Below are 24,919 nucleotides of genomic sequence, written 5' to 3'. Positions count from 1 at the left end.
TAATTACATTAAATATAAAAAGATTAAATAGTCCAATTAAAAGTAAACATTTTGAGACTCCATTTTTTTTTAATTTTTTTTTTTTAACATTTATCTATTTTTGAGACAGAGAGAGACAGAGCATGAATGGGGGAGAGTCAGAGAGAGGGAGACACAGAATCTGAAACAGGCTCCAGGCTCTGAACTGTCAGCACAGAGCCCGACGCGGGGCTCAAACTCACGGACTGCGACATCATGACCTGAGCTGAAGTGGGCCGCTTAACCGACTGAGCCACCCAGGTGCCCCGAGACTCCATTTTTTAAAAAGACAAGGCAAATGCTGTTTAAGTTACACACTTTAAACATAAGGACACATCCTTGAACACAAGAATTTCACCCTTGAAATAAGAGGATGGAAAAGAAATAAAATACAAGACTTAGCAAAAATAAATAGATATTTCTTAACGATACAAGGGTCAATTAATCAGCAAGAAATAATCCCAAATTTGTATACAGCCTATAATTTCAAAATACATAAAAGTTAGCAGGATAGACAAGTTATAATCACTTCAGATTTTAACACACAACTCTAGGTAACCAAGAAGACAGATAAAAAAATATCAGTAAGATTTTAGAGATCTTAGCATGAGTAACTAACTTTAATTGACATACGTAAAAAGTAAAATCATACTTGGGCAATAACCCCAGAATGCACATTCTTTTGCAAGGACACATAGCATATTTACCAAAATAGGCACAATTCTGGTCCAAAATACAAGTCTTAAGGATTAAAACCATAGATTGTATGTTCTTAGACCACTGTGAAAATAAGTTGGAAATCAATAACATAAAGTTAACCAGAATATATCCAAACGTTTGTAGAATATACATTTGGCACTTAAAAATCTTATAGGCTAAGGGAAAAATCCTAATAGAAGAAAATACTGTCATCTGAATGTTAATAAAAAGCATGGTATAGCAAACCTTCTGGAATGCAATTGAAGTAGTGCTTTAAGGGGAATTTTACTGTAAATTCATATAATAAAAAAAGGTTAGGTCGAAAGTCAATCATCTAAACTTTAAAGTCATAGACTATTAAATCCTAAGAAACTAAAGAATAAAAATTAGGATGAAAACACAAATACACAAATTAGCAGACAGACATGCAAAACAGTTTGGTTCTTTGGGAAAAAAAAATCAAAATGGATAAACTCTAACAGTACTAAAAAAGAAAAGGAAACCCCAGATATTAAGAATAATAGAAAAACTTAAAGTGTATAACTACAAATCCTACACACATTAAATGATTAATAAGAGAATATTATGAATCACTTGATACATTTTAACTTTCGGACAATGAATAAAAAAAAATTGAAATGCAGAGTACACCCAAACTACAACCATTAAATACAGTAAATTTTAACAATGTCAAGCATATTAATGCTGTTGAATCTTTAACTTAAAGCCATCTCTAAAAAATTCCAGGCCCAAATGGTTCCATTGATGAATACTTTCAAATATCATGGAAAATATTTACAAGATCATTCCACCCAACACTAGCAGAATACAATTCTTCTCAAGCACACACAGAACATTCTCCACAGCACGTTAAATCATAAAACAAGCCTTAAAACATGTAAGAAAATTGAAATAATAGCATCTTCTCCAACCATAATGACATGAAACTAGAAATGAATAACAGGAAGAAAACTGGAAAATTCATAAATGTCTGGAAATTAAGTAACACACTCCTGAAAAACCAATGGGTCAAAGAAAATTCATAAATGTCTGGAAATTAAATAACACACTCCTGAAAAACTAATGGGTCAAACCAAATGGGTCAAAAACCAATGGGAAATAAATATATCCTAAAACATGTGAAAAATGTGAATGCAACATATTAAAACTTATGGGAAGCAGCAAAAGCACTTCTAAGAGGTAAGTTTATAGTGATAAAGACATTCATTAAGAAGGAAGAAAGGGGCACCTGGGTGGCTTAATTAAGCATCTGGCTTAATTGGTTAAGCGTCTGACTTAAGCTCAGGTCATGATCTTGCGGTTCATGAGTTTGAGGCCTCCGTCGGGCTCTGTGCTGACAGCTCAGAGTCTGGAGCCTGCTTCAGATGCTGTGTCTCCCTCTCTCTCTGCCCCTCCCCTGCTCACACCATGTCTCTCTCTCTCTCTTTTAAAAATAAACATTAAAAAATCTTAATAAAAAAGGAAGATCTCAAACATAATTTTATACTTCAAGAAACTAGAAAAAAGAATAATCTAAGTTCAACAGAAGGAGGAAATAACAATCAAAGCAGATACAAGTGAAATAGACAAGAGAAACACAATAGAAATGATCAACAAAACTAAAAGGTGTTTTTTAAAAAGATAAAGAAAATTGATAAAACCTTAGCTAGACTAAGAAAAAGAGAGAGAAGACTCAAATAAGTAAAATCTAAAATAAAAGGGGAGCACTGGGTGTTGTATGGAAACCAATTTGACAATAAATTTCATATAATTAAAAAAAATAAAAATAAAAAAAAATAAAAAAAATAAAAGGGGAGAAATTATAAATGGTACAACAGGAATATAAAAGAATCTTAAGAGATTACTATGATTAATTATATGCCAACAAATTGGGTAACTTACAAGAAATGGATAAATTCCTGGAAAAACTACAACTTATCAACACTGAATGATGAAGAAATGGCAAACCTGAATATACCAATAACAAATGAAGAGACTACATCAGCAACCAAACAAGTTCCAACAAAGAAAAGCCCAGGACAAGATGGTTTCAGTGGTAAATACTGCCAAATATTAAAGAGGAATTGATAGACTTCTAGGGAAGATGGTGGAGTAGAAAGATATTAAGCTCACCTCATCCTATGGTTGCAACTAGATAACACTCACATCAAGGTAAAAATAACCAAGGGTAAAATGACCTGAAGACTGGCAGAATAGACTCTCCACAGCTAAATGTGAAAAAGAGGCCTCACAGAAGAGGGTAGAAAGGGCAGCGGTAAGTCTGGGCACCAAAATGACCCATTGGACTGTCTGCAGGAGGGATCATCTGGCAGGCATGGAGAGTGGGGAAAGGACCAGACTCCCACACTGGGAACCCCAGGCAAAGAGGACCCACACAGGGAAGATGAATCCCCAGAACATCTGACTTTGAAAACCAGAGAGTCCAGGTTTTCTTGGACCCTCTTGCTCTAGGACAGCCAGGAGGATGGGGTCCCATACTTAAAGAGACAGCACAACAAACAGACCCACAGAGATACCGCACAGAAGCAGTGGTTTGAAAAACACCTGGGGTATATAGAAATATTTATTTACTAATCTCAGAGCATGAATTGGAGGGGCAAGGATCTTTGCGAGACTTCAAGAACCAAAGAGTGGGCTGGCACCATTTACTTCCCCTACCCCCTAGCCTAGATACATGGACACCTGCAGGAACCAGCACAGTGCCAACACTCTCCACCTAGCTTGCTAACAGCATGCCCCTCCCTGCCCAGCTCTCTTCTGCAGATCTGCCCCCTCCAACCCTGTTGGCCTTGGTAGGAGTTTTCCCAAGCCTGCATGTCTCCTCACACAGCCAATCAGTATGGACCTTGCTGGCATCATGTGTCCCACCTCTGCATTCTCCTGTGGACCTGCCCCTTCCAACATGCATTTGGTGAGACCCCATTCAAAGCAGTGTCACAAACCCAGCAATTTGCAAGTATCCTTGACAGGCACCAGGACCACTCCAAACTGACTCCTGCCCCATGGACAGAAAGATGGGGGGAGAGGGAGGGAGGGAGGGAGGGAAAGAGAGAGAGATAACCACACACCAGTCTAACTGTGGCCCCAGCACTGGACTCAAGGCAGATATAGGGTCTGACATTAGGCCTCACGCATTAATGAAAGCTTCCTGGGGGACAACACAAGGGAAGTGCACTGCAGTTCTAAGTTACTGCATCTCTGGCAAATGCCCAGTCTGACTCAATTGAAGCCCAAGGCAGCCCACTAACAGCACAGGGACCAAACCCTGCCTACAACAGGCAAAAAGAATCACAGTAGACAATTGGACTGAAGGCAAAAGTGACACAATCACAATAGCAGGTCACATGCAACTCAGATAGGAACACTCCAGAAGCACCAGGTTCTGGTGAATAGGGGACAATGCATTGCAGGCCACAACAGGAACTCTTATTCATAAGGCCACTACTTTCAACAGCAGGAGATGAAACTGTCTTTCCTAGCATATAGAAACAGATACAGAGAGATAGACAAAATGAGGAGGCAGAGGAATATTTCCCAAATGAAAGAACAAGACAAAATCACAGAAAGAGTCCTAAGTGAAATGGATATAAGTAATATGTCTGATAACAATTTAAAGTAATGGTCATAAAGATACTCACTGAACTTAAGAAAGAGAGAAGGACCTCTGTGAGACTCTCAACAAACAGAGAGAAAACATAAAAAACAAATCAGAGATGGATAACTCAATAAATGAAATTAAAAATATACTAGGGGGAATAAGTAGTAGACTAGAAGAAGCAGAAGAATGGATCAGTTACCTGGAGGACAAGTAATGGAAAGCAATCAAGCTGAAGAGGAGAGAGAAAAAATAATAATAATAAACGAAAATAGACTAAAGGAATTCAATGACACAAGCATAATAACGTTCACATTGTAGAGATCCTAAAAAAAGAGAGAGAAAGGGGCAGAAAACTTATTTGAAGAAATAGCTGAAAAATTTCCAAATTTGGTGAAGGAAACAGACATCCAGATCCAGCAACCACAGTCCCCAACAAAATCAACCCAAGGAGGTCCATGCCAAGCCACACAGTAATTAACTGGCAAGATATGATGATAAAGAGATAATTTTAAAAGCAACAAGAGAAAACAGCTACATACAGGGAAATTCCATAAGGCTATTAGTTGATTTTGGCAGAAATTTTGCAGGTCAGAAAGGAGTCTCATGGCATTTTCAAAGTTCTGAAAGAAAAAAAAATGCAACCAAGAATATACTTTGTCCAGCGAAGCTATCATTTAGAATAGAAAGAGAAATAAAGAGTTTCCCAGACAAACAAAAATTAAAGGGAATTAATCACAACTGAACCAACCCTCCAAGAAATATCAAAGAGGACTCTTTGAGTGCAAAGACCATAAGTAAGAGTAGGAAAAGTAGAAAGTACAAAAGCAGTAAAAATAAGTGTATCTGTAAAAATAAGCCAAGGGATTCACAAAATCAAAGTATGTAAAGTACAACACCAAATATTTCAAATGTGGGAGAGAAGGAGTAAAGAAATGTACAAAGTTAAGCAATTATCAACTTAATATAGACTGCTATACTCATAAGATGTTATATATGAATCTAATGGTAACCACACATCAAAAACCAATAATAGATACGCAAAAAATAAAGAGAAAGGAATCCAAGTATATCACTAAAGAAAGCCAGTGAAGTGTAAGAGAGCAAGAGAATAAAGGCACAGAGAATAATTGCAAAAACAATCATAAAATGAGTAACAAAATAGCAATAAGTACATATCTATCAATAACCATGTTAAATGTAAATGGACTAATTGATCTAATTAAAAGACATAGGGTGGTGGAATGGATAAAAAAAACAACCCCATCTATATGCTGCCTAAGAGACTCATTTCAAACCTAAGGATACATGCAGATTGAAAGTGAAGGGATGGAAAACCATTTGTCAAACAAATGGAAGTGACTAGCTGGGATAGCAATGCTTATACCAGACAAAATAGACTTTAAAACAAAGACTGTAACAAGAGGCATAGAGGGACACTAAATAATCATAAGGGGAACAATCCAACAAGAAGATATAACAATTGTAAATATTCATGCACCCAACATGAAAGCATGCAAATACTTAAGGCTAGGAACACACATAAATGAAGTAGTGGATAGTAACACAATAATAGTAGGGGATTTTAATAGCCCACTTACATCAATGGATAAATCATCCAGGCAGAAAATCAACAAGGAAACATTAGCTTTTAATGACACATTGGACCAAATGGATCTAAGAAATGTATTCAGAGCATCCCAGCCTAAAACAGCAGAGTATATATTCTCTTCAAATGTACATGGAACATTCTCCAGAATAGAATACAAATTAGGCTACAAAACAATTCTTAAAAAATTAAAAAAGACTGAATTTACGCCATGTATCTTTTCTGAACACAACATTATGAAACTAGAAAGAAAAGATCTGGGAAGGAAAACCTATTGAATGGGAGAAGATATTTGCAAATGACATATCTGATAAAGGGTTAGTATCAAAATATATAAAGAACTCCTACTCGGTACCTAAACCCCCACAAATAGCCCAGTTAAAAAAAATGGGCACAAGATATGAAAAGACATTTCTGCAAAAAAGACATACAGATGGGCAACAGACGAATGAAAAGATGTTCAAAATCACTCATCATCAGGAAAATGCAAATCAGCATTGCAATGAGATAGCCCCTCACACTTAAGAATGGCTTAAAAAAAACAAGAACAACAAATGTGGGCAAGGATGTGGAGAAAAAACAACCATCTTGCACTACGGGTGGGAATGAAAACTGGCGAAACCACTGTGGAAAACAGTATAAAGGTTCCTCAAAAACTAAAAATAGAACTACAATGCATTTCATTAATTCCACTAATGAGTATTTACACAAAGAATACAAAAACATTAATTCAAAAAGATATATGCACCATTATGGTTATTGCAGCATTATTTATAATATCCAAGATATGGTAGTAATCTCTGTCCATAGTTAGGTGGATAAAGAAGATGTGGTATATATATTTAATGCAATATTACTCAGTCATAAAAAATAATGAAATCTTGCCATTGCAACAACATTAATGGACCTAGAGGGTATAACACTAAGTGAAAAAAGTCAGAGAAATACAAATACCATATGATTCCATTCATATGTGGAATTTAAGAAACAAAACAAATGAACAAAAAAAAAAGTGAAAAAAAAAAAAAAGAAACAGACTCTTAACTATATGGAACAAACTAATGGTTACCAGATGGGAGATGAGTGGGGGGATGGATGAAATAAATGAAGGGAATTAAGAATATACTTATCATGATGAGCACTGAGTAATCAAATGGACAGAACTGTTGAATCACTATACTGTACACCTGAAACTAATATAACTTGATATGTTAACTATACTGGAATTCAAATAGATAAAAAAGAATTGACACCAATTCTTCTCAAACTCTTCTAAAAATCTCAAGAGGAAGGTACATTCCAAATCCATTTTACAAAACCAGCATTACCCTGATATCATATAAGTACACCACAAGAACACAAAACAAAACAAAACAAAAAACTACAGGCCAATGTCTCTGATGAATATAGGTACAAATATTCTAACAAAACACTAGCCCACCAAATACAACAGTACAAAAAAGCAATTGTACACCAAGATCAAGGATTTATCACTGAGATGAAAGGGTGATTCAACATACACGTTCAATAAATATGATACACATTAATAAAATGACTGATAAGTCATATGACCATCTCAAAAACCATTTGACAAAAGACAACATCCTTTCAAGCTAAAATCTCAGCAATTTGTCTATAGAAGGAATGAATATACCACAATCTAATAAAGGTCATAAATGACAAACCCACAGCAAACATCATACTCAATGGTGAAAGATTGAAAGCTTCTCTAAGATCAAGAACAAGACAAGAGTGCCTACTATCATCACTACTGTTCAATATAGTACTGGAAATCCTATCCAGAGCAATTAGAAAGGAAAAAGAAATAAAGGCATCCAAATAGGAAAGGAACAAGTATATGTCATGTGTGTGTGTGTGTGGGTATAAAGTTTCAGGATACAAGATCAACAAACAAAACTCAGCTGTGTTTCTATACGCTAATAATGAACTCTTTGAAAGAGATAAAAGAAATCTATCCCAATTACAACAACATTGAAAAATAGAAAATAGCAATAAATTTAATAAAGGAGGTGAAAAACCTATATATTTAAAACTAAGACACTGAGTAAAAAGACTGAAGAAGACACATAAATGAAAAGATATAGTGTCATAAGACTGAAAGAATATTGTGAAATACTGTCAATTAATACTGTGAAAACAATACTGAAACTATACACATTAAATGAAATCTATACATTCAATGCAATCTGGATCAAAATTCTAACAACATTTTTCAAAAAAAACAGAAAAAAATATCCTAAAATTTGTATGGAATCACAAAAGAGTCTGAATGATCAAAGCATTCGTGAGAAAGAAACCAACATAGAGGTGTCACAGTACTTGATTTCAAGTTATGTTACAAAGCTATACTAATCAAAACAATATGGTACTAACATTAAAACAGGCACATAGATCAGTGGAATAGAATGACATGAATGAATCCAGAGGACATTATGCTAAAAAAATAAGCCATAAATGGAAGGACAGATTGTATATAGTATAATTAATACATGAAATTTTATTAAGCTAATTTTATAGAATGAGAATAGAATGTTGGTTACCAGGAGATGGTGGGGGGAGTGGATATGAGGTGATTAGATCAAAGGGAACAAATTTCCAGTTATAAGAACAGTAAGTTCTAAGGATATAATGTATAGCATGGTGACTACAGTTAATAAATATGTTGAGAGTAGGTCTTAAGCATTTTTCATACATACACAAAAATAGTTAACTTTGTTAACTATGACAAATAATGGATGTGCTAATTATCTTCATCTTGTTAGTCATTCTGCAATGTGTAAGCGCAACGAAACATTCCACATTGTACACTTCAAACACATAAGACACACACACCCAAAATTTCTTAAGTCCAAGGAATTAGGGGGAGGGGAAATATCATGTTATGTTTAAGCATTTGGTTCCAGGTTGAAATCCTTGCATGTCATCTCTATTCAGCCAGATAGTATCTGTATTGCCTTGAGGTTACTGGGTATCTCTAACCCCACTAAAACCACAAAGGGGTGTAAAGATTCAAAGAAGTAATGTGAAACAAGCAATTGCATATTGCTTGCTCAGAGTCACAACCTAAAACATTGGACATACTCTTTTCAATATGCTATGTACACCCAATCCCTTTTTCTTTTTCCTTTAAACAAAACACAATTTATTGAGGTATGACTGGCAAACAAAAGCTGTGCATGTTTAATGTATACAACTTGATGTTTGGAGATAAGTCTACATCCACGAAATCATCACCACAGTCTATTGCCTAATCATATTCATTACTTTTCAAAATTTCCTCCCACTCTATTATTTTTTTTTTTTTTTGGTGTGGTGTGTGTGTGATAAGTTAACATGAGATCCACTCTTAGCAATTTTTAAGTATTCACAGTACTATTAAGTACAGACACCATGATGTACAGTAGTTCTCTAGGAAATATTCACCTTATATAACTGAAACTTTGTGCCCATTAATACCTGTTTCCCCCTTGCTCTAATCCCTGGAAACAGCTGTTATACTGTCTGTTTCTATGAGTTTGACTATTTTTAAATTCCTCACCTAAGTGGTATCACATAGCATTAGTCCTTCTGTATCTGGATTATTTCATTTAGCATTATTTCTTCCACATACCACACACACATACCATATTTTATATATCCATTCATCCATTGATGGAGATTTAGCTTGTTTCCATGTCTTGGCTTTTACAACTAATGCTGCAATAAACAATGATGTTCAGATAGCTTTTTGAGATCTCTTTGGTATCCTGATTTCAACTCTTGGATACATACCCAGAAGCTGGATTGTTGGATTATATGGTAGTTCTCATTTAAATTTTTTGAAGACCCTCAGTACTGTTTTCCATAGTGGCTATACCAATTTACATTCCAATCAGTGGTGTACAAGGGATGACTTTTCCTCACCAATACTTGTTATCTTTTGGTTTTTTGGATAGTAGCCATCCGAGCAGGTATGCAGTGATATCTCACTGTGGCTATGATGGTCATTTCCCAGATGATTAGTGATGTTGAGCATCTCATCACATACTGACTCACCACTTGTATAACTTTTGGGGGAAATGTCTATTCAATCCCTTGCTCTTTTAAAAAAAATGTTTGCTTATTTATTTATTTATTTGAGAGAGAGAGAGAGAGAGAGCGCAAGCATAAGCAGTGTATGGGTAGAAACAGAGGGACAGAGAGAATCCCAATCAGGTTCCACACACCCTGGGAGCTCAAACTCATCAACCATGAGATCATGACCTAGGCTGAAATGAAGAGTTGAACACTTAACCAACTGAGACACCCAGGTGCCCCTAATCCTTTGCTCATTTCTTAAAAATGTTTATTTTTTTTGAGAGAGAGAGAGAGAGTGAATGCAAGCATAAGCAGTGTATGGGTAGAAACAGAGGGACAGAGAGAATCCCAATCAGGTTCCACACACCCTGGGAGCTCAAACTCATCAACCATGAGATCATGACCTAGGCTGAAATGAAGAGTTGAACACTTAACCAACTGAGACACCCAGGTGCCCCTAATCCTTTGCTCATTTCTTAAAAATGTTTATTTTTTTGAGAGAGAGAGAAAGAGACAGAGAGAGAGCAGGGAAGGGGCAGAGAGATGGGGAGACACAGAATCCAAAACAGGCTCCAGGCTCTGAGCTGTCAGCACAGAGCCTGACAGAGGGCTTGAACCCATGAACCATGAGATCATGACCTGAGCTGAAGTTGGAGGCTTAACTGACTGAGCCACTCAGGCGCCGTTCCTTTGCTCATTTTTTAATGGATTGTTTCATGTTACTGAGTTATAAGAGTTACTTGTATATTTCAGACATTAACCCTTATCACATACGTGGTTTGTAAATCTTTTCTTCCATTCTGCAGGTTGATTTTTCATGTTGTTGATTGTTTCCTTTGCTATGTAGAAGCTTTTTAGTTTGATGTAGTCCTTTTCTATTTTTTTCTTTTGTTGCCTGTGCTTTTGGTGTCATATCCAAGACATTACTGCCAAGAACAACCTAAAGAAGATTTACTCCAATGTTTTCTTCCAGGAGTCCTACAGTTTCGGTTTCAGGTATTATATCCAATTCATTAATCCATTTTGAGTTGATTTTTCTGTGTGATGTTAGATAAGGGTCCCGTTCCATTCTTTTGCATGTGGATATCCAAATTGCCAACACCATTGTTGGAGATACAATATTTTCCCATTGTGTACTCTTGGACCCTTGTCAAAGGTTAGTTGACTATAGCATGTATTTATTTCTATGCTCTCTATTCTGTTCCATTGGTGTTCGTCTGTCTTTATTTCAAGAAAAATAGAGGGGTATTGAAATATGATTAAAAATGAGTGTTGGCGTATTTCTCCTTATACTTCCCCAAACTTTGTTTTATGAATTTGAAACTGTACTTTTCAGGATAGGAATGTTTAAGGTTTTTAATCTTCCCTGATTGAATTTATATTTTACTCTAAATGTTAGTATATTGATAATTTTTTAAGACTATGTATTCCATCTCATAATCTGTATCACATCTATCTTGTTGACCAAGTTTTCTCTTATTTATGAGTCTTATTTTCCTGCCTATACACATATATAGTAATTTGTATTGGATGCTTCACATTATTATACATAGATTATTAATATTTTGTTGTCTCTCTCTGAGTAGTGTTTAAGATGTTTTTCAAAGTTTTTAAGATATTTTAAGTTTTCTTATTCAAATAGCTAAAGTGCAATGAAATTATTTCATGAAAGTCTGCACAGTATTTGGATACTTTCTTAAATGTATCACAGTATTTCCTATTTTACCTCTACTCTTTTTTTTCTAAATTGTTTTTAACATTTATTTATTTTTTGAGATACAGAGTATGAGTGGTAGAGGGGCAGACAGAGAGGGAGTCACAGATTTGGAAGCAAGCTCGAGGCTCTGAGCTGTCAGCACACAGCCTGAAGCGGGTCTCAAACTCACAAATGTGAAATCATGACCTGAGCCGAAGTCGGATGCTTAACCAACTGAGCCACCCAGGAGCCCCAATTTCATCTCTACTCTTAATGTCATTCATTCTTTGTCTTTCATAGTGAGCTAAAATTCAGGATTGTATTGTCAAATCATACTTACATGAATCAGTCATCTTACCCATTATAAATTTTTTTATTAAGTAATTATAGGTTATAGATGATTAAGGGGTTCACAAAAAAAACAGTTAAGTTTCTGGTATATTGTGGCCAGTTCCCCAGGTCCTTCATTAGTGGAAAACTAATTCCTCTGGCCCAAACTCAGACAACCTCATCCAGATTGGTACAGATTATATTTCTAAGTGAATTTCACAGAGGTCTTCATACAACTAGAAGCATTTCCATTCTGTTACCATTCTACATTATGCAACTTACATGACATTTCCTAGAGAGCCATGCCTCATAAATTCTGGATTCTATTTATAATGGGCAATCCTTTATCAGCAACATTCTGATAAAGGAATTTAAGAAATAAAGGCTCTTTCTTTTAGTAAATAGCTTTGGCTGATTTTCCTGGAGTCCAGTCAACAAGCAATTCAGTGTGGTTCCCCTGTCTTCTTTCCTTTACCCCAAGGGATTTCTTCATCATGAAGAGAATGAATGGATAGCACATAAGCTGCTTTAATTCCATTCTCTCACACACTAAGTACATTACTTGCATCAATGTGCCCATCATCTAAGTTACCTCTATTGTAACATTTTAATTGTACCATTATATCACAAATTTTGATGTGAAAAAATAAAAACAATGGCCAATTAAATCAATTCACTAAAATGGTGTTCACACAGTTATACCTGACAATATAAAAATTTTCCGTTATGTAGAAACAGAAGCAAAGAAAAACTTTGAACATTTTTTTAAGTTTATTTGCTATTTTCAAAGAGAGAGAGAGAATGGGGGAGGAGCAGAGAGAGAGGGAGAGAGAATCCCAAGCAGGCACCCCTGAACATAATTTTTGAAGATACCAATAGCTTAAGCGTACTCAGTCTTTTTCTATAGACCTCTTGTTTTCCTTATAATGTATTTAAAGAAAAATAACTTCATTATGTATTGTTATAATAATTTCATTAATTCCATCCTTGCTTTTACTTCATCTATTTACCTATTTCTTGTTTCCTGTAATCAACAATTTATTTCTCATTCTTTACTCCTACCCTGTATCAATGCTTTATTAAAATGACTCTAAGAGATATCATTTGGTCATAAATTATGTCGATAATTTATTTTAAAAAGATTAGATCAAGATTTGACAGTCAAGGACATAAACACATTTCCTCTTAAAAAAATGTGTGATAAGTTGGGTCACCGTAGTGGCTCAGTCGGCTAAGGTCTGACTTTGGCTCAGGTCATGATCTCACGGTTTGTGCGTTCAAGCCCTGCGTCGGGCTCTGTGCTGACAGCTCAGAGCCTGGAGCCGTTTCAGATTCTGTGTCTCCCTCTCTCTCTGCCCCTCCCCCGCTCACAGCGTGTCTCTGTCTCTCAAAAGTGAATAAACGTTAAAAAAATTTTTTTAAATGTGTTATATGAGATAATATATTCAGGGATATCAAACTATTCAATAAAAAAAAAAGATTATGCTTTGACTCATATGACCCTATAAGTTTGTGACACATCTGACTATGCCATCAAATGCTTGAAGAGCTTTTATTTGAAAGCAGTCATTTGGAGCTTGCACTTGATTCCTCTCTTAATGAATTCCTATAAAATAACCAAGTGAATACAAAAGTTGGAAAAATCATTTACAAGAAAACATTAAAATATAAATAAATAGAGCAGTAATTTTTGTGACCATGGATTATGCAACAACATAGCATCATATGTATGTAACATCAATATCACAAGTAACAAAACCAAAGGGGATAAACTGGACTACATCAAGTGGAAATTCAAAAGGAGACAATTAATAAAGTAAAAAGACAGCTCATAGATTGAAAGAAATATTTGCAAATTATACATCTGATAAGGGACCTGTATCCAAAATATATAAAGATCTTCTAAAACTGTAAAAACAGAGCCATGCCTCATAGCAACTAAAAAATGATCAAGGATCAGAATACACATATTTTTTAAGACATACAAATGGCCAATAAGTACATGGAAACATACTCATATCATTAGAAAAATGCAAATGAAAACCACAATAAGATACAACTTCATACCTAAAAGGATGGCTAGAAAAAAAGAAAGAAAGAAAAGAAAAGGAAAGAAAAGAAAAGAAAAGAAAAGAAAAGAAAAGAAAAGAAAAGAAAAGAAAAGAAAAGAAAAGAAAAGAAACAAGAGAAAGAAAAGAAAAGAAAAAGAAGAAAAAAAAGAAAAGTGTTGTTGAGGATACAGAGAAATTGAAATCACCATACATTTCATCCTGGGCTCATATGATAGTAAGATGGTGCAACCACTTTGGGAAATAGTCAGCAGTTCCTCAAAATATTAAATACAGAGTCTACATAAGAACCAGAAATTTGACTTCCAGGGATGTACCCTAGGAAAGTGAAAACATATGTTCACACAAAAACTTGTTAATTAATAACTCAAAATAAGCAAAAAATGGAAACAACTCATGTATTCAACAACTACTGAATGGATAAATATAAGATGGTATATCCATAAAAGGAATGTTATTCAGCCATAAAAATAAATGAAATACTCATACATATTACAACATAAATGACCCTTGTACATATTATGCTAAGTGAAAGAAGCCAGTCATAAAAGGCTACATATCCTGTGATTCCATTTATATGAAATGTCCAGAATAGGTCAGTCTGCAGAAACAAAAAGTAGATTAATAGTTTCCAGGGTCTAGAAACTGAGAGGTGACACTGGAGAGTGATGGGTCCAGCATCTCTTTGTGGGATAAAGAGAATTCTGTTTGAAAGTATGAGATACTAGTGTCCTTGAGATAACTGGAAGAAGAAAATCTAACAATTTCTTTAATTGTAACAGTACTGGGGAGTCACTGGTGATTGTCTCCTAAACTGGGTAAGGCACAAGTGGTGTATAAGAAAACACAATGCATGGTTCATTCAAAATAGAGCTATTAAAAATAATTCTTGAAAGTGTATATATAATGGAAAAATTGGCAGCCATCTGGATCTACATATTAGGAGAATTTTAACTGGATCTTGGTGAGAAAGTGGGAAGAAATATATTTATGATAAGTCAACATTCAACAGTCAGTGCATCTTATGTTTTTTTAATATTGACACAAGAATTAAACAATGTTTTGTAAATGTAGCATGTTACTTCGACTTATAAATGTAAAATATAATACAGATTGATATTTATGTATATGACTATAATATGGACAGAAAAATTTTAACTAGTGTTAAGTCTAAATGTCAAAAAGATGCATGACAGTTTTTTCTCTGCTTTGAAACATTTTAAGTTCAATGTACATTTTTCTCTAATAATAACAAAATGGATAGATGGCCAATTAACTTAGTAACATTTAATTATACTTGAATATGTTCTTCTCTCCCCCAAAAACATACATTCCTAATTTAGTTAATACAACTGAATGCCAATTTTTAATTACTTATTTCTCATACATTATTTCAGTTGTAAACAAAAGTCCTTCAAAGATTTCTTCCATGCCTATGACTAAAACTCACCACTCTAAATAACTTTCTCAGAGCCACCTTCATCTCTTTATTTCGAAGACTATAGATCAAGGGGTTGAAGAGTGGAGTTAACACAGAATAGGACAAAGTCACATATTTCTGAATCCCTGCTGGATTGCCTCGTGTTGGACTCACATATACAACCATGATAGAGCCATAGAACAGGGACACCACAGCCAAATGGGAGCCACATGTGGAGAAAGCCTTATGCCGACCTTCTGCTGAGGGGACCTTCAGCACAGCTCTGATCACCAAGGTATAGGAGCTGATAATGAAGACTAAGGTGGTGAAAATGAGGACTGAGTTATAGATAGCACAGGTGATCTCAGTGGCAGGAGCTGGCACACAGGACAGCTTTATAAGAGGTCCTGGGTCGCACAGGAAATGATCAATTGTATTGGGACAACAAAATGGGAGCTGAGAGATGAGGTAAATAGGCAAGAGGAAGTACAGGAAGCCACACACCCAACACCCAGCTCCTGTTCTGATGCAGCGTTGAACTGTCATGACAGCGGGGTAATGCAGGGGCCTGCAGATAGCAAGGTACCTGTCAAAGGCCATGGCAGACAAGAAGAAGGTCTCAGTGGTGCCCAGGGAGAAGAAGAAGTAGAACTGGAGGAAGCATCCAGAGACAGAAATGGTGTTGGTCTCAGAGAGAAAGTTGGCTAGCATATTAGGGACAGTGGAGGTGATAAACCAGATCTCCAGGAAGGAAAAATTGGCCAGCAGGATGTACATTGGAGTTTGTAGTTGATGGTCCCACATCACAGCACAGATAATACAAAGATTTCCAGTTAGTGTCAGAATATATGTCCCAAAGAAGACTGAAAAGAGGAAAATCTGAATTTCCCAGGTATAAGAAAAGCCTAAAAGGATGAATTTACTCACAGAGCTAGAGCAATTATTTATGTTGGAATATTCATTTGTTTGTAATGCTGCAAAAATAACAGATTTCCAAATTACAAGTATAGAAATTAGGGCAGATCCCTTGCTTAGGGTAAAATCATTCTGTGTGTCAATAAATAACAAAATGCTATAATCCATGCAGTGATAGTTCCATGATTTTCATATATTCATGACTCTATTCTGTATACAGTAAATAAAAGTGAAAACTCTTCTGTCATCCTAAGGTTTACCATCAAAGTTACTTGGTATTATCAAGAGTCAAGTGTGCCCAAGGATCTACAATTTTAGAATAAGCAGTGAATGAGAGGAATGAATAAACACAGCTAAATAATTAAGTGGTTGTAACCTACAAAGATATCAATGACACTGATATTTAATATTCTTTGATCTATTTGGGAGAGAAATAGGTCAAGCTGATGAGGACAATATAAATAGATTTAAACAACATTTGAAACTTAACTGATTTTAGTTTTACTGTGTTAGGTTATGTGAAATATTCCTATGTTAATTTTAGAATATATCATAAACTAATGTTAAAATAAAAATCTATCAGAAGTTTTCACATTTCAATTCCTCTCTTTACTAAAATTACACTCAAAAAGAGTTACTGGCAATCTTCCTTATTTCACAAAGAAACTTAAGGAACAAAGCTCTGTAATATAGTCCTACATTGCCCTATACATCACAATCAATACTTGATATATATGATGTTTTTCATTAATATTACAGTTGATATCAGATACTTTAGTAGATATTAAAGTCAAATATGTATCATTTATAAAGATATGCCAAAGTTGGCTGTGCCCACAAAAGCTGTTGCTCAAAGTTTGCAATCTCAAACAGGAATAAAATTTTGTCTTCTATGCTGTAAATGTAACAGAAAGTAACATAGAAGGTAGTCACTTGAAACTTCCTTGAAGGAAGGTCTATTCCCATTCACTTCCTGGAATTCTCCCTGACCTAGGGCCCTAACTCCCACAGAGAGAGATATAAGTGGGAAACTGGCAAACCACTATAAGAGTTCTAGTAAGTTTTGAAGTAACATTTTTTTTATAAGCTCTTAGAAAAAAATTTAGCTTTGATTCTGGAGAAGGAATACTTTCATAATTCACATATTAAGTGGTATTTAATACAAAACTAGAGAGGCGTGGAAGGAGAAAATAGAGAAGCTTTGAGTCCTGTGAGCTTTACCTTACCTGAAGATACAAGATGGGTATCATAGAAATCTGTATGGCTTAACACCATCTTCTATATCAGAGTGAAAACTCTAATCTCAGATCTCAGAGAAGCCAAATATAATAGTTCCACGCATTACTGTGGGGATTATATGAAGTGCTGACCCTTTTAAGAGCAAGAACATTATGAAATCTGTCATGGACCTCTTTAGGCTTGCCCTCTTACAGTTCTCTTGTTTATATAAACTGACAAAGCAACAGGAAACCTGACAGTTGAAAAGAGAATCATAGTCTCATGATCTACACAGAACCAAATGAACAACTGAATATTAAGCCCTTTTACTTTCTGCAAAGATCATCTTTGGGGAGTGGCTCCCTAGAGAGGGAATTTATAACACACTAGTCACAATGAACCTGATTTCCTATTCTGTTCCTTACTCAGCATACTGGAATTTGTTTCAAATTCTAACACATTTCCCAATTTAGTTCAAGGAGTTTTATTTGCAATAACAAGAGAAATAGAAACACAAAATGATTTGGGCAGGTATAAGTTTGCTACTTAACTGTAATAAGAAGTAATTTTCTCTCTGATGATAAAGGAAAAATTGTGACTCTGGCCATTTGCCTTGGCTCTAAGCTTACAGAAAAGTCTAAGGAATATAGGTTAACACAAAGATTAGGAGCCTGTGCATTTAAACATATTAAATATTCCCTCCTTTTGTTTCAGACTATTCATCATCTTAACTCCAACTTGTTTGCCCCAGCCCAAGCTCACCACCACACTGACATATGCATTCTTTAGCTATGAGTAAAATTTTTAAAATAAGAAAGACATGAAAATATCCTATTCAGTTAATTAACACTTTGGTAATATCTTTTAACTGTTCCATACTACAACATTAGCACTAAGTGGATATACAATATTTTACATAATTAGTCCCTAATTGTTGAACCTTTAGGTATGATAAACAGAGTTACAAAGATTCTTAATACAAATTAAACCATACCCTATAATAAAAAATTCCAAATAATAGAATATGATCAAGTAAAAGTTATTTAAGAGTGGTCCAACATTATGTGTATGTGAAAGCATATATTAAAAGAAATATTCACTAATTAATAGAGAAAAATATAGGAACATGTTATAAGTCCAGTGATGGCAATAGACAAAACTGAACTTCATTCTTGACAAAATTAACCAGAAATAAAAGGAATTCCTTAACTTGGTGAAGAATCTCTTTACCAGAAATGATTGGTGAAATCATTGTCTAACACTAAAAGACAAAAAGCATTATAATTAATCAAAGACAAAAAGGAAATGAAAGTCTCTGAGCAAGGAGACACCTAAGAGTTTGATGCTAAGTGGAAGCTATTTGAGGAGAATGGTACTAAATGAGAGGAAACTGAAAAGAAAAAGCCCAAAATCTATGTAAAAGTTTAAAAAAAAAACAGGAAACAAAAATAATGGATAAAAAATTTTCAAAAGCAAAATAAATCATAGGACTTATAATACCAAATATTAAAATATTTGATAAAGTTAGTGCAAGCTGGAAATAGAATCAAAAGATCTTTTTTTTCAATTGTTTAGGAAGATTTAAAAAATTTTTAAGTAATCTGAATAAATTAAATATGTGGAATGCATTAAAATAAAATTCAGAAAAACCAAATATAGGGAAAATTACATTTAAACTGATAAAGGAGCCCCAATGAGAAAAATGCCAGTTTTGAAATAATCAAAACCAGAGACAAGTGGCACAGTAAAGGTGCAGTTCCACATACCAATACCAGGGGATGGAAGATAACAGAAAAGGTTTGAGAAGACCTAGAACCCCTCGTCATGTTGATTGGTGGAGATCTCCTTTTGAAAAAAGAATCAACCTCAAAACTTAGAACACTAAAAAAAGGCATATTTATGAACTGCCTGACAGAGAATTTTTAAATAACTGTTATAAAGATGCCCAATGAACTAAAAGACAGATACACAATTAAATAAAATCAGGAAAATGATGAACAAAATGAGAATATCAACAAAGAGAAAGAATTTTTAAAAAACAAACAAAAATTCCGGAGTTGAAAACTGTAAAAACTAAAGTGAAAAATTTCATTAGAGGGGTTGAACATCAGATTTGACAGGTAAGAGAAAGAGTCTGGAACTGGAAGATGGGTCATCTGAAATCATGGAACCAAAGGTACAAAAGGCCTTATAAAACACCAGCAAGAGGATGAATATATGTCTATGGGGTCATGGAAGAAGAAGAGAGAGACAAAGGGGCTTAGCTTATTTGATGAAATAATGGCCAAAATTTTCCAAAACTCTGAGGAGAGTGATGGACATACAGAAGTTTAAATAACTTGAACTGAAGTAAATCTGAACAGAACCACATTGAGACACATTATAACCAAACTGTCTAAAGTCAAAAATAAAGAAAGAAATCTTCAAAGAAGAAAGAGAAAAGCAATTCATCACATACATGGGAGCTTCCATAAGAATATCAGCAGACTTCTCATCATTTACTTTTCAGAACCCAGGAAAGTGATGGGATATATTCAAAGTGCTTAAAAAAAAGAAGCAATAAAACCCCCACTATCAAATTATCAACCACGAATACTGTATCAGTCAAAACTGTCATTCAAAACTGAAGGAGAGAGAGAGAAAGGTATTAAAAATGGTGGAATAGGAAGATCCTTTATACACCTCATCCCACAGGCACAACAAATTTACAACTACACGTAGAAAATAATTTTCCTTTGAAAAAGGCCTGAGAATTAGATGAATAGTGCCTTCACAACAAAAGACAAAAGAGAGGCATCCAGAAGAGTAGGAGAGGAGAGTCACAGCCTTCCCAGGACTACACCCCAGATACAGTAATCCCACAATTAAGAAAAATAAAAAAATTAGGAAACTCTCCCTCATGGAGTAAAGGGATTGTGCCCCATATCAGGCATTCCAGTGGATGGGTCCAACAGTGGAAATTTAAGATGACTAAATGTCCAGTTTTGGAAATCTATGGTGATGAAAACCAGGAGAATTATAGAACCATAAAGAATGGATACCCAATATTAAAGAGCTTGCATGCAAACCCATCCACTCTCCAATCCAGTTCAAAAGCACCAAAGTGAAAAGCACCTAGTCCATAAGCAAGGGAGACCCACTTTCTAACTTTAAACAGCTACTGGAGAGGCAAGAACCTGAAGGGATTTATCCAGGACGCAAGCCCTGGTTGACACCATTTTTGCAACCTCATTGTAACTTACAGGTGGCAGTTTTGGTGCCTTCTCTCTAGCCTACTAGTTAGCAATGGATATCCTTTGTCCACCCTACACAGAGAGATAGCTGTAACCAGTATAGGTAAGCATTTGGTATGTTCAATCCTTGTTCAGCATTTGATATGATATGTAAAGCAAGGCAGGGAGAGTGCCCTGAGCCCTGCCCATTATATTCAGCAGCCAGGCTGCAATTGGGAAAAGCAAATGACATAAATTCTACTTCCCATCTGCAGTGGCACATCTGAAAATTGCCAGGTGGGTGCCCCAAGCCCTGACTTCCCTGTGCAGTATTGTGTCTCAATGTGGTCCTATCATAGCTGGCAGGAACACATAGCCCACACAGAGTACCTGGTTCTGGTGATCAAGGGAGACTGCACTTCTGGCACATGTGGCTCATGCATAAGTTAAGTCCCTAAAGGGGTTCTTGGGTGGTTCAGTCAGTTAAGCATCTGACTCGGTTTCAGCTCAGGTCATGATCTCATGGTTTTGTGGGTTTGAGCCATGCATCAGATTCTGTGCTGGTAGCACAAAGCCTAGTTGGGATTCTTTCCCTCTCCCTCTGTCACTCTGTCCCTCCCCCATTTGCGCTGCCTCTGTCTCTCTCAAAACAAATAAATAAACTTTAAAAAGATAATTCTTTCAAGACTAAGAGAGGCAGCCACTTCACCTAATACATATAGACCAGCAGAGTGACAAGCAAAATGAGGAGACAGAGGAATATGTTCCAAAATAAAAAATAAGGCAAATCCCAGAAAAATACCTTAAGAAAACAGAGTTAACCTACTTGATAATGAGTTCAAAGTAATGGCTATAAAGATGTTCACCAATCTCAGAAGAATTAAAGAACACAGGGATAACTTCAATAAGATAGAAGATACAATAAAGTACCAAATGGAAGTTATAACTGAACTGAAAATTACACTAGAAGGTTTCAACAGCAGAATGGATGAAAGAGAAGCAAAAATCAGTGAGCTGGAAGACAAAGCAATGGAAAACACCTAGACAGCATCCAAAAAAAAAAAAAGAATCCAAAGAAATGAGAATAACTTAATGGACCTCTGGAATAACATCAAGCAGAATAACATTAACGTCGTTGTAGTCCCAGTGGGAGAAGGGAAATAATGGATTAAAATTTCCCTAATCTGAAGAAAACAGACATCCAACTCCAGGAAGCCCAGAGAGTTCAACACAAGATGAACCCAAAGAGAAAAACACTGAGCCACATTATAATTAAAATGATAAAAGTTAAGGGTAAAGAAAGAATTTTGAAAGCACCAAGACAAAAGCAACATACTACATACATAGGAAAACTACATGAGGCCATGAGCAGATTTTTCAGCAGAAGCTTTACATGCCCAAGGGGAAACCCATGACACATTCAAAGTGCTGAAAGGAAAAAATTGCTGACCAAGAATTCTCTAACCATCAAGATTATCATTTAGAATTAAAAGAGAGATTAACAGTTTTCCAGATATCCAAAAGCTAAAGGAGTCCATTACCAATAAACCAGCCTCTCAAGAAATGTTAAAGAGACTTCTCTAAGTTAAAAATACAAAACACTAATTAATAATGAGAAAACATGAAAGTAAAAATCTGACTGGAAAAGGTAAATAACAAATGTGTGGATCAACTACTTACAAAGCTAGTATGAAGGGTAAAAAACAGAAGTAGGAGAACTTATTAAAAACACAATTAGTTAAAATACATATAAAACAAAGTGATAAATGCATCATCAACAAAATAAAATGTGCGAGGGGGGGTAAAATATAAACCTTTGAGATATGTTCAAAATTAATTTACAAGAGACTTATATACATAGATATCATATATGAACCTTACAGCAACTACAAAGAAAAACATATAGTTAATACAGAAAATAAAAAGGATTAAATACTAAAAGCAATAATCAAAATACAAGGGAAGAGAGAAAGAGAAGAAAAAAGGACCAGAGAAGAACTACAAAAACAGCCAGAACACAATTAACAAAATGGCAATAAATAGATACCTATCAATAATTACATGGAAATGTACTAAATTCTCCAATCAAAAGACATGGATGACTAAACGGATACAAAAACAAGACCCCTGTATGTCCTGCCTACAAGAGTCTCACTTTAAGCCTTAAGGTCATTCATAGATGGAAAGTGAAGAGATAGAAAAAGATTACCATGCAAATGGGAATAAGAAGAAAGTAGGATAGCAAAATTATATCAGATAAACCAGACTTTAAAACAAAGAGTATAAAAAGAGACAAAGAAAGACATTGCATGATGACAAAAGAATCTATCTAACAGGAGGATGTAACAGCTAGCTGTAAACCAACACAGTAGGACCTAAATATATAAAGCAAATATCAACAGCCATAACAGAGAAATAGATAGCAAACAACTATAGAGGGCTTTACTCTACTCATGTGAGTGGATAGATTATCCAGACGTAATATCAATAAGAAGCAATGGCCTTAAAGGACACATTAGGCTAGATGGACTTAATAGATACATATACAGATCATTCCACCCCAAAACAGAAGAATGCAGATTCTTTTCAAATGCACATGAGACATTCTAAAGAACTGATCATACATTAGACCACAAAACAAGTCTCAATTTAAGAAAACTGAAATTCTATCAAGCCTCTTTTCTGACCACAAAAGTATGCAAATAAAAATTAATTACAAGAAAACTGGAAAACAAAACGAAATAAAACATGGAGATTGAACATGTTACATAACAACCAATAGAACAATGAAAAATCAAAAAGGAAATTAAATAAAAATGGAAATACAACAAACAATCCAAAATGTCTGGGACACAGCAAAAGCTGTTTTAAGAGGGAAGTTCATAGTGATAAAGAACTACTTCAAGAAATAAGAGGGGACAAACAGGAAGATGGCGGTGTAGGAGGACGCTGGGCTCACCACGCGTCCTGCTGATCACTTAGATTCCACCTACACCTGCCTAACTAACCCAGAAAACCACCAGAAGACTAGCAGAACGGAGTCTCTGGAGCCAAGCACAGAGGAGAGGCCCACGGAAGAGGGTAGGAAGGGCAGAGAGGCAGTGCATGCTCCACGGACTGGAGGGAGGGAGCCTGGGCGGCGGGGCAGCCCGCCGGCCAAGCAGAGCCCCAAGTCTGGCTTCCAAAAGCGGAGGGGCCGGGCGGAGTGTATTCTGACAGCAAGCACGACTTAGCATCTGGGAGGTCATAAGTTAAAAGCTCTGCTCGGAAAGCGGGAAGGCTGGAGGACAACGGGAGGGAGAGTTGCTGAGCCCCGGGACGACAGAGCTCAGTTTGGCAGGGAACAAAGGCACTCACCAGGGCCATCTCCCTTGCCCATCCCCCAGCCAAAATCCCAAAGGGAACCAGTTCCTGCCAGGAAACTTGCTTGCTCCGTGCAAACACCCGACACTGAGCTTCTGTGGAGCCACCCCTCCGGCAGCGGGTCTGACTCCCTTCCGCTGCCACAGGGCCCCTCCTGAAGTGGATCACCTAAGGAGAAGCCAGCTAAGACTGCCCCTCCTGCCCCCGTGCACCTTGCCTACCCACCCCAGCTAATAGGCCAGATCCCCAGCACCACAAGCCTGGCAGCGTGCAAGTAGCCCAGACGGGTCACGCCACCCCACAGTGAATCCCTTCCCTAGGAGAGGGGAAGAGAAGGCACACACCAGTCTGACTGTGGCCCCAGCAGTGGGCTGGGGGCAGACATCAGGTCTGACTGTGGCTCAGCCCACCAGCTCCAGTTATACACCACAGCACAGGGGAAGTGCCCTGCAGATCCGCACCACTCCAGGGACTATCCAAAATGACCAAACGGAAGAATTCCCCTCAGAAGAATCTCCAGGAAATAACAACAGCTAATGAACTGATCAAAAAGGATTTAAATAATATAACAGAAAGTGAATTTAGAATAATAGTCATAAAATTAATCGCTGGGCTTGAAAACAGTATACAGGACAGCAGAGAATCTCTTGCTACAGAGATCAAGGGACTAAGGAACA

At 36.0% G+C, this 24,919-nt stretch overlaps 1 protein-coding gene across 1 annotated transcript; it reads right to left on the bottom strand.

Moving 5' to 3' along the window:
* Positions 1-15,528: 15,528 nt before the first annotated feature.
* On the bottom strand, positions 15,529-17,724 carry LOC123583672 (olfactory receptor 11H6-like). The gene is made up of 2 exons (XM_045450817.1): positions 17,676-17,724; positions 15,529-16,508 (listed from the first exon to the last, which is right to left on the bottom strand). The coding sequence occupies exons 1-2, from the start codon at positions 17,722-17,724 to the stop codon at positions 15,529-15,531; spliced, it is 1,029 nt and encodes a 342-aa protein (XP_045306773.1).
* Positions 17,725-24,919: the final 7,195 nt, after the last annotated feature.

The sequence above is a fragment of the Leopardus geoffroyi genome, chromosome B3, assembly GCF_018350155.1.
Source record: "Leopardus geoffroyi isolate Oge1 chromosome B3, O.geoffroyi_Oge1_pat1.0, whole genome shotgun sequence".
NCBI classification, from domain to species: Eukaryota; Metazoa; Chordata; class Mammalia; order Carnivora; family Felidae; genus Leopardus; species Leopardus geoffroyi.
This window is presented reverse-complemented; position numbering and strand designations above follow the sequence as displayed.

Bases quoted from the DNA above. Each gene is read 5' to 3' on its own strand.
- LOC123583672 (XM_045450817.1), bottom strand. From the start codon at position 17,724: ATGGTGTTAAGCCATACAGATTTCTATGATACCCATCTTGTATCTTCA. The intron at 16,509-17,675 runs GTAAGGTAAAGC...TTATTTTTGCAG, and splicing joins TACCCATCTTGTATCTTCAG to CATTACAAACAAATGAATAT.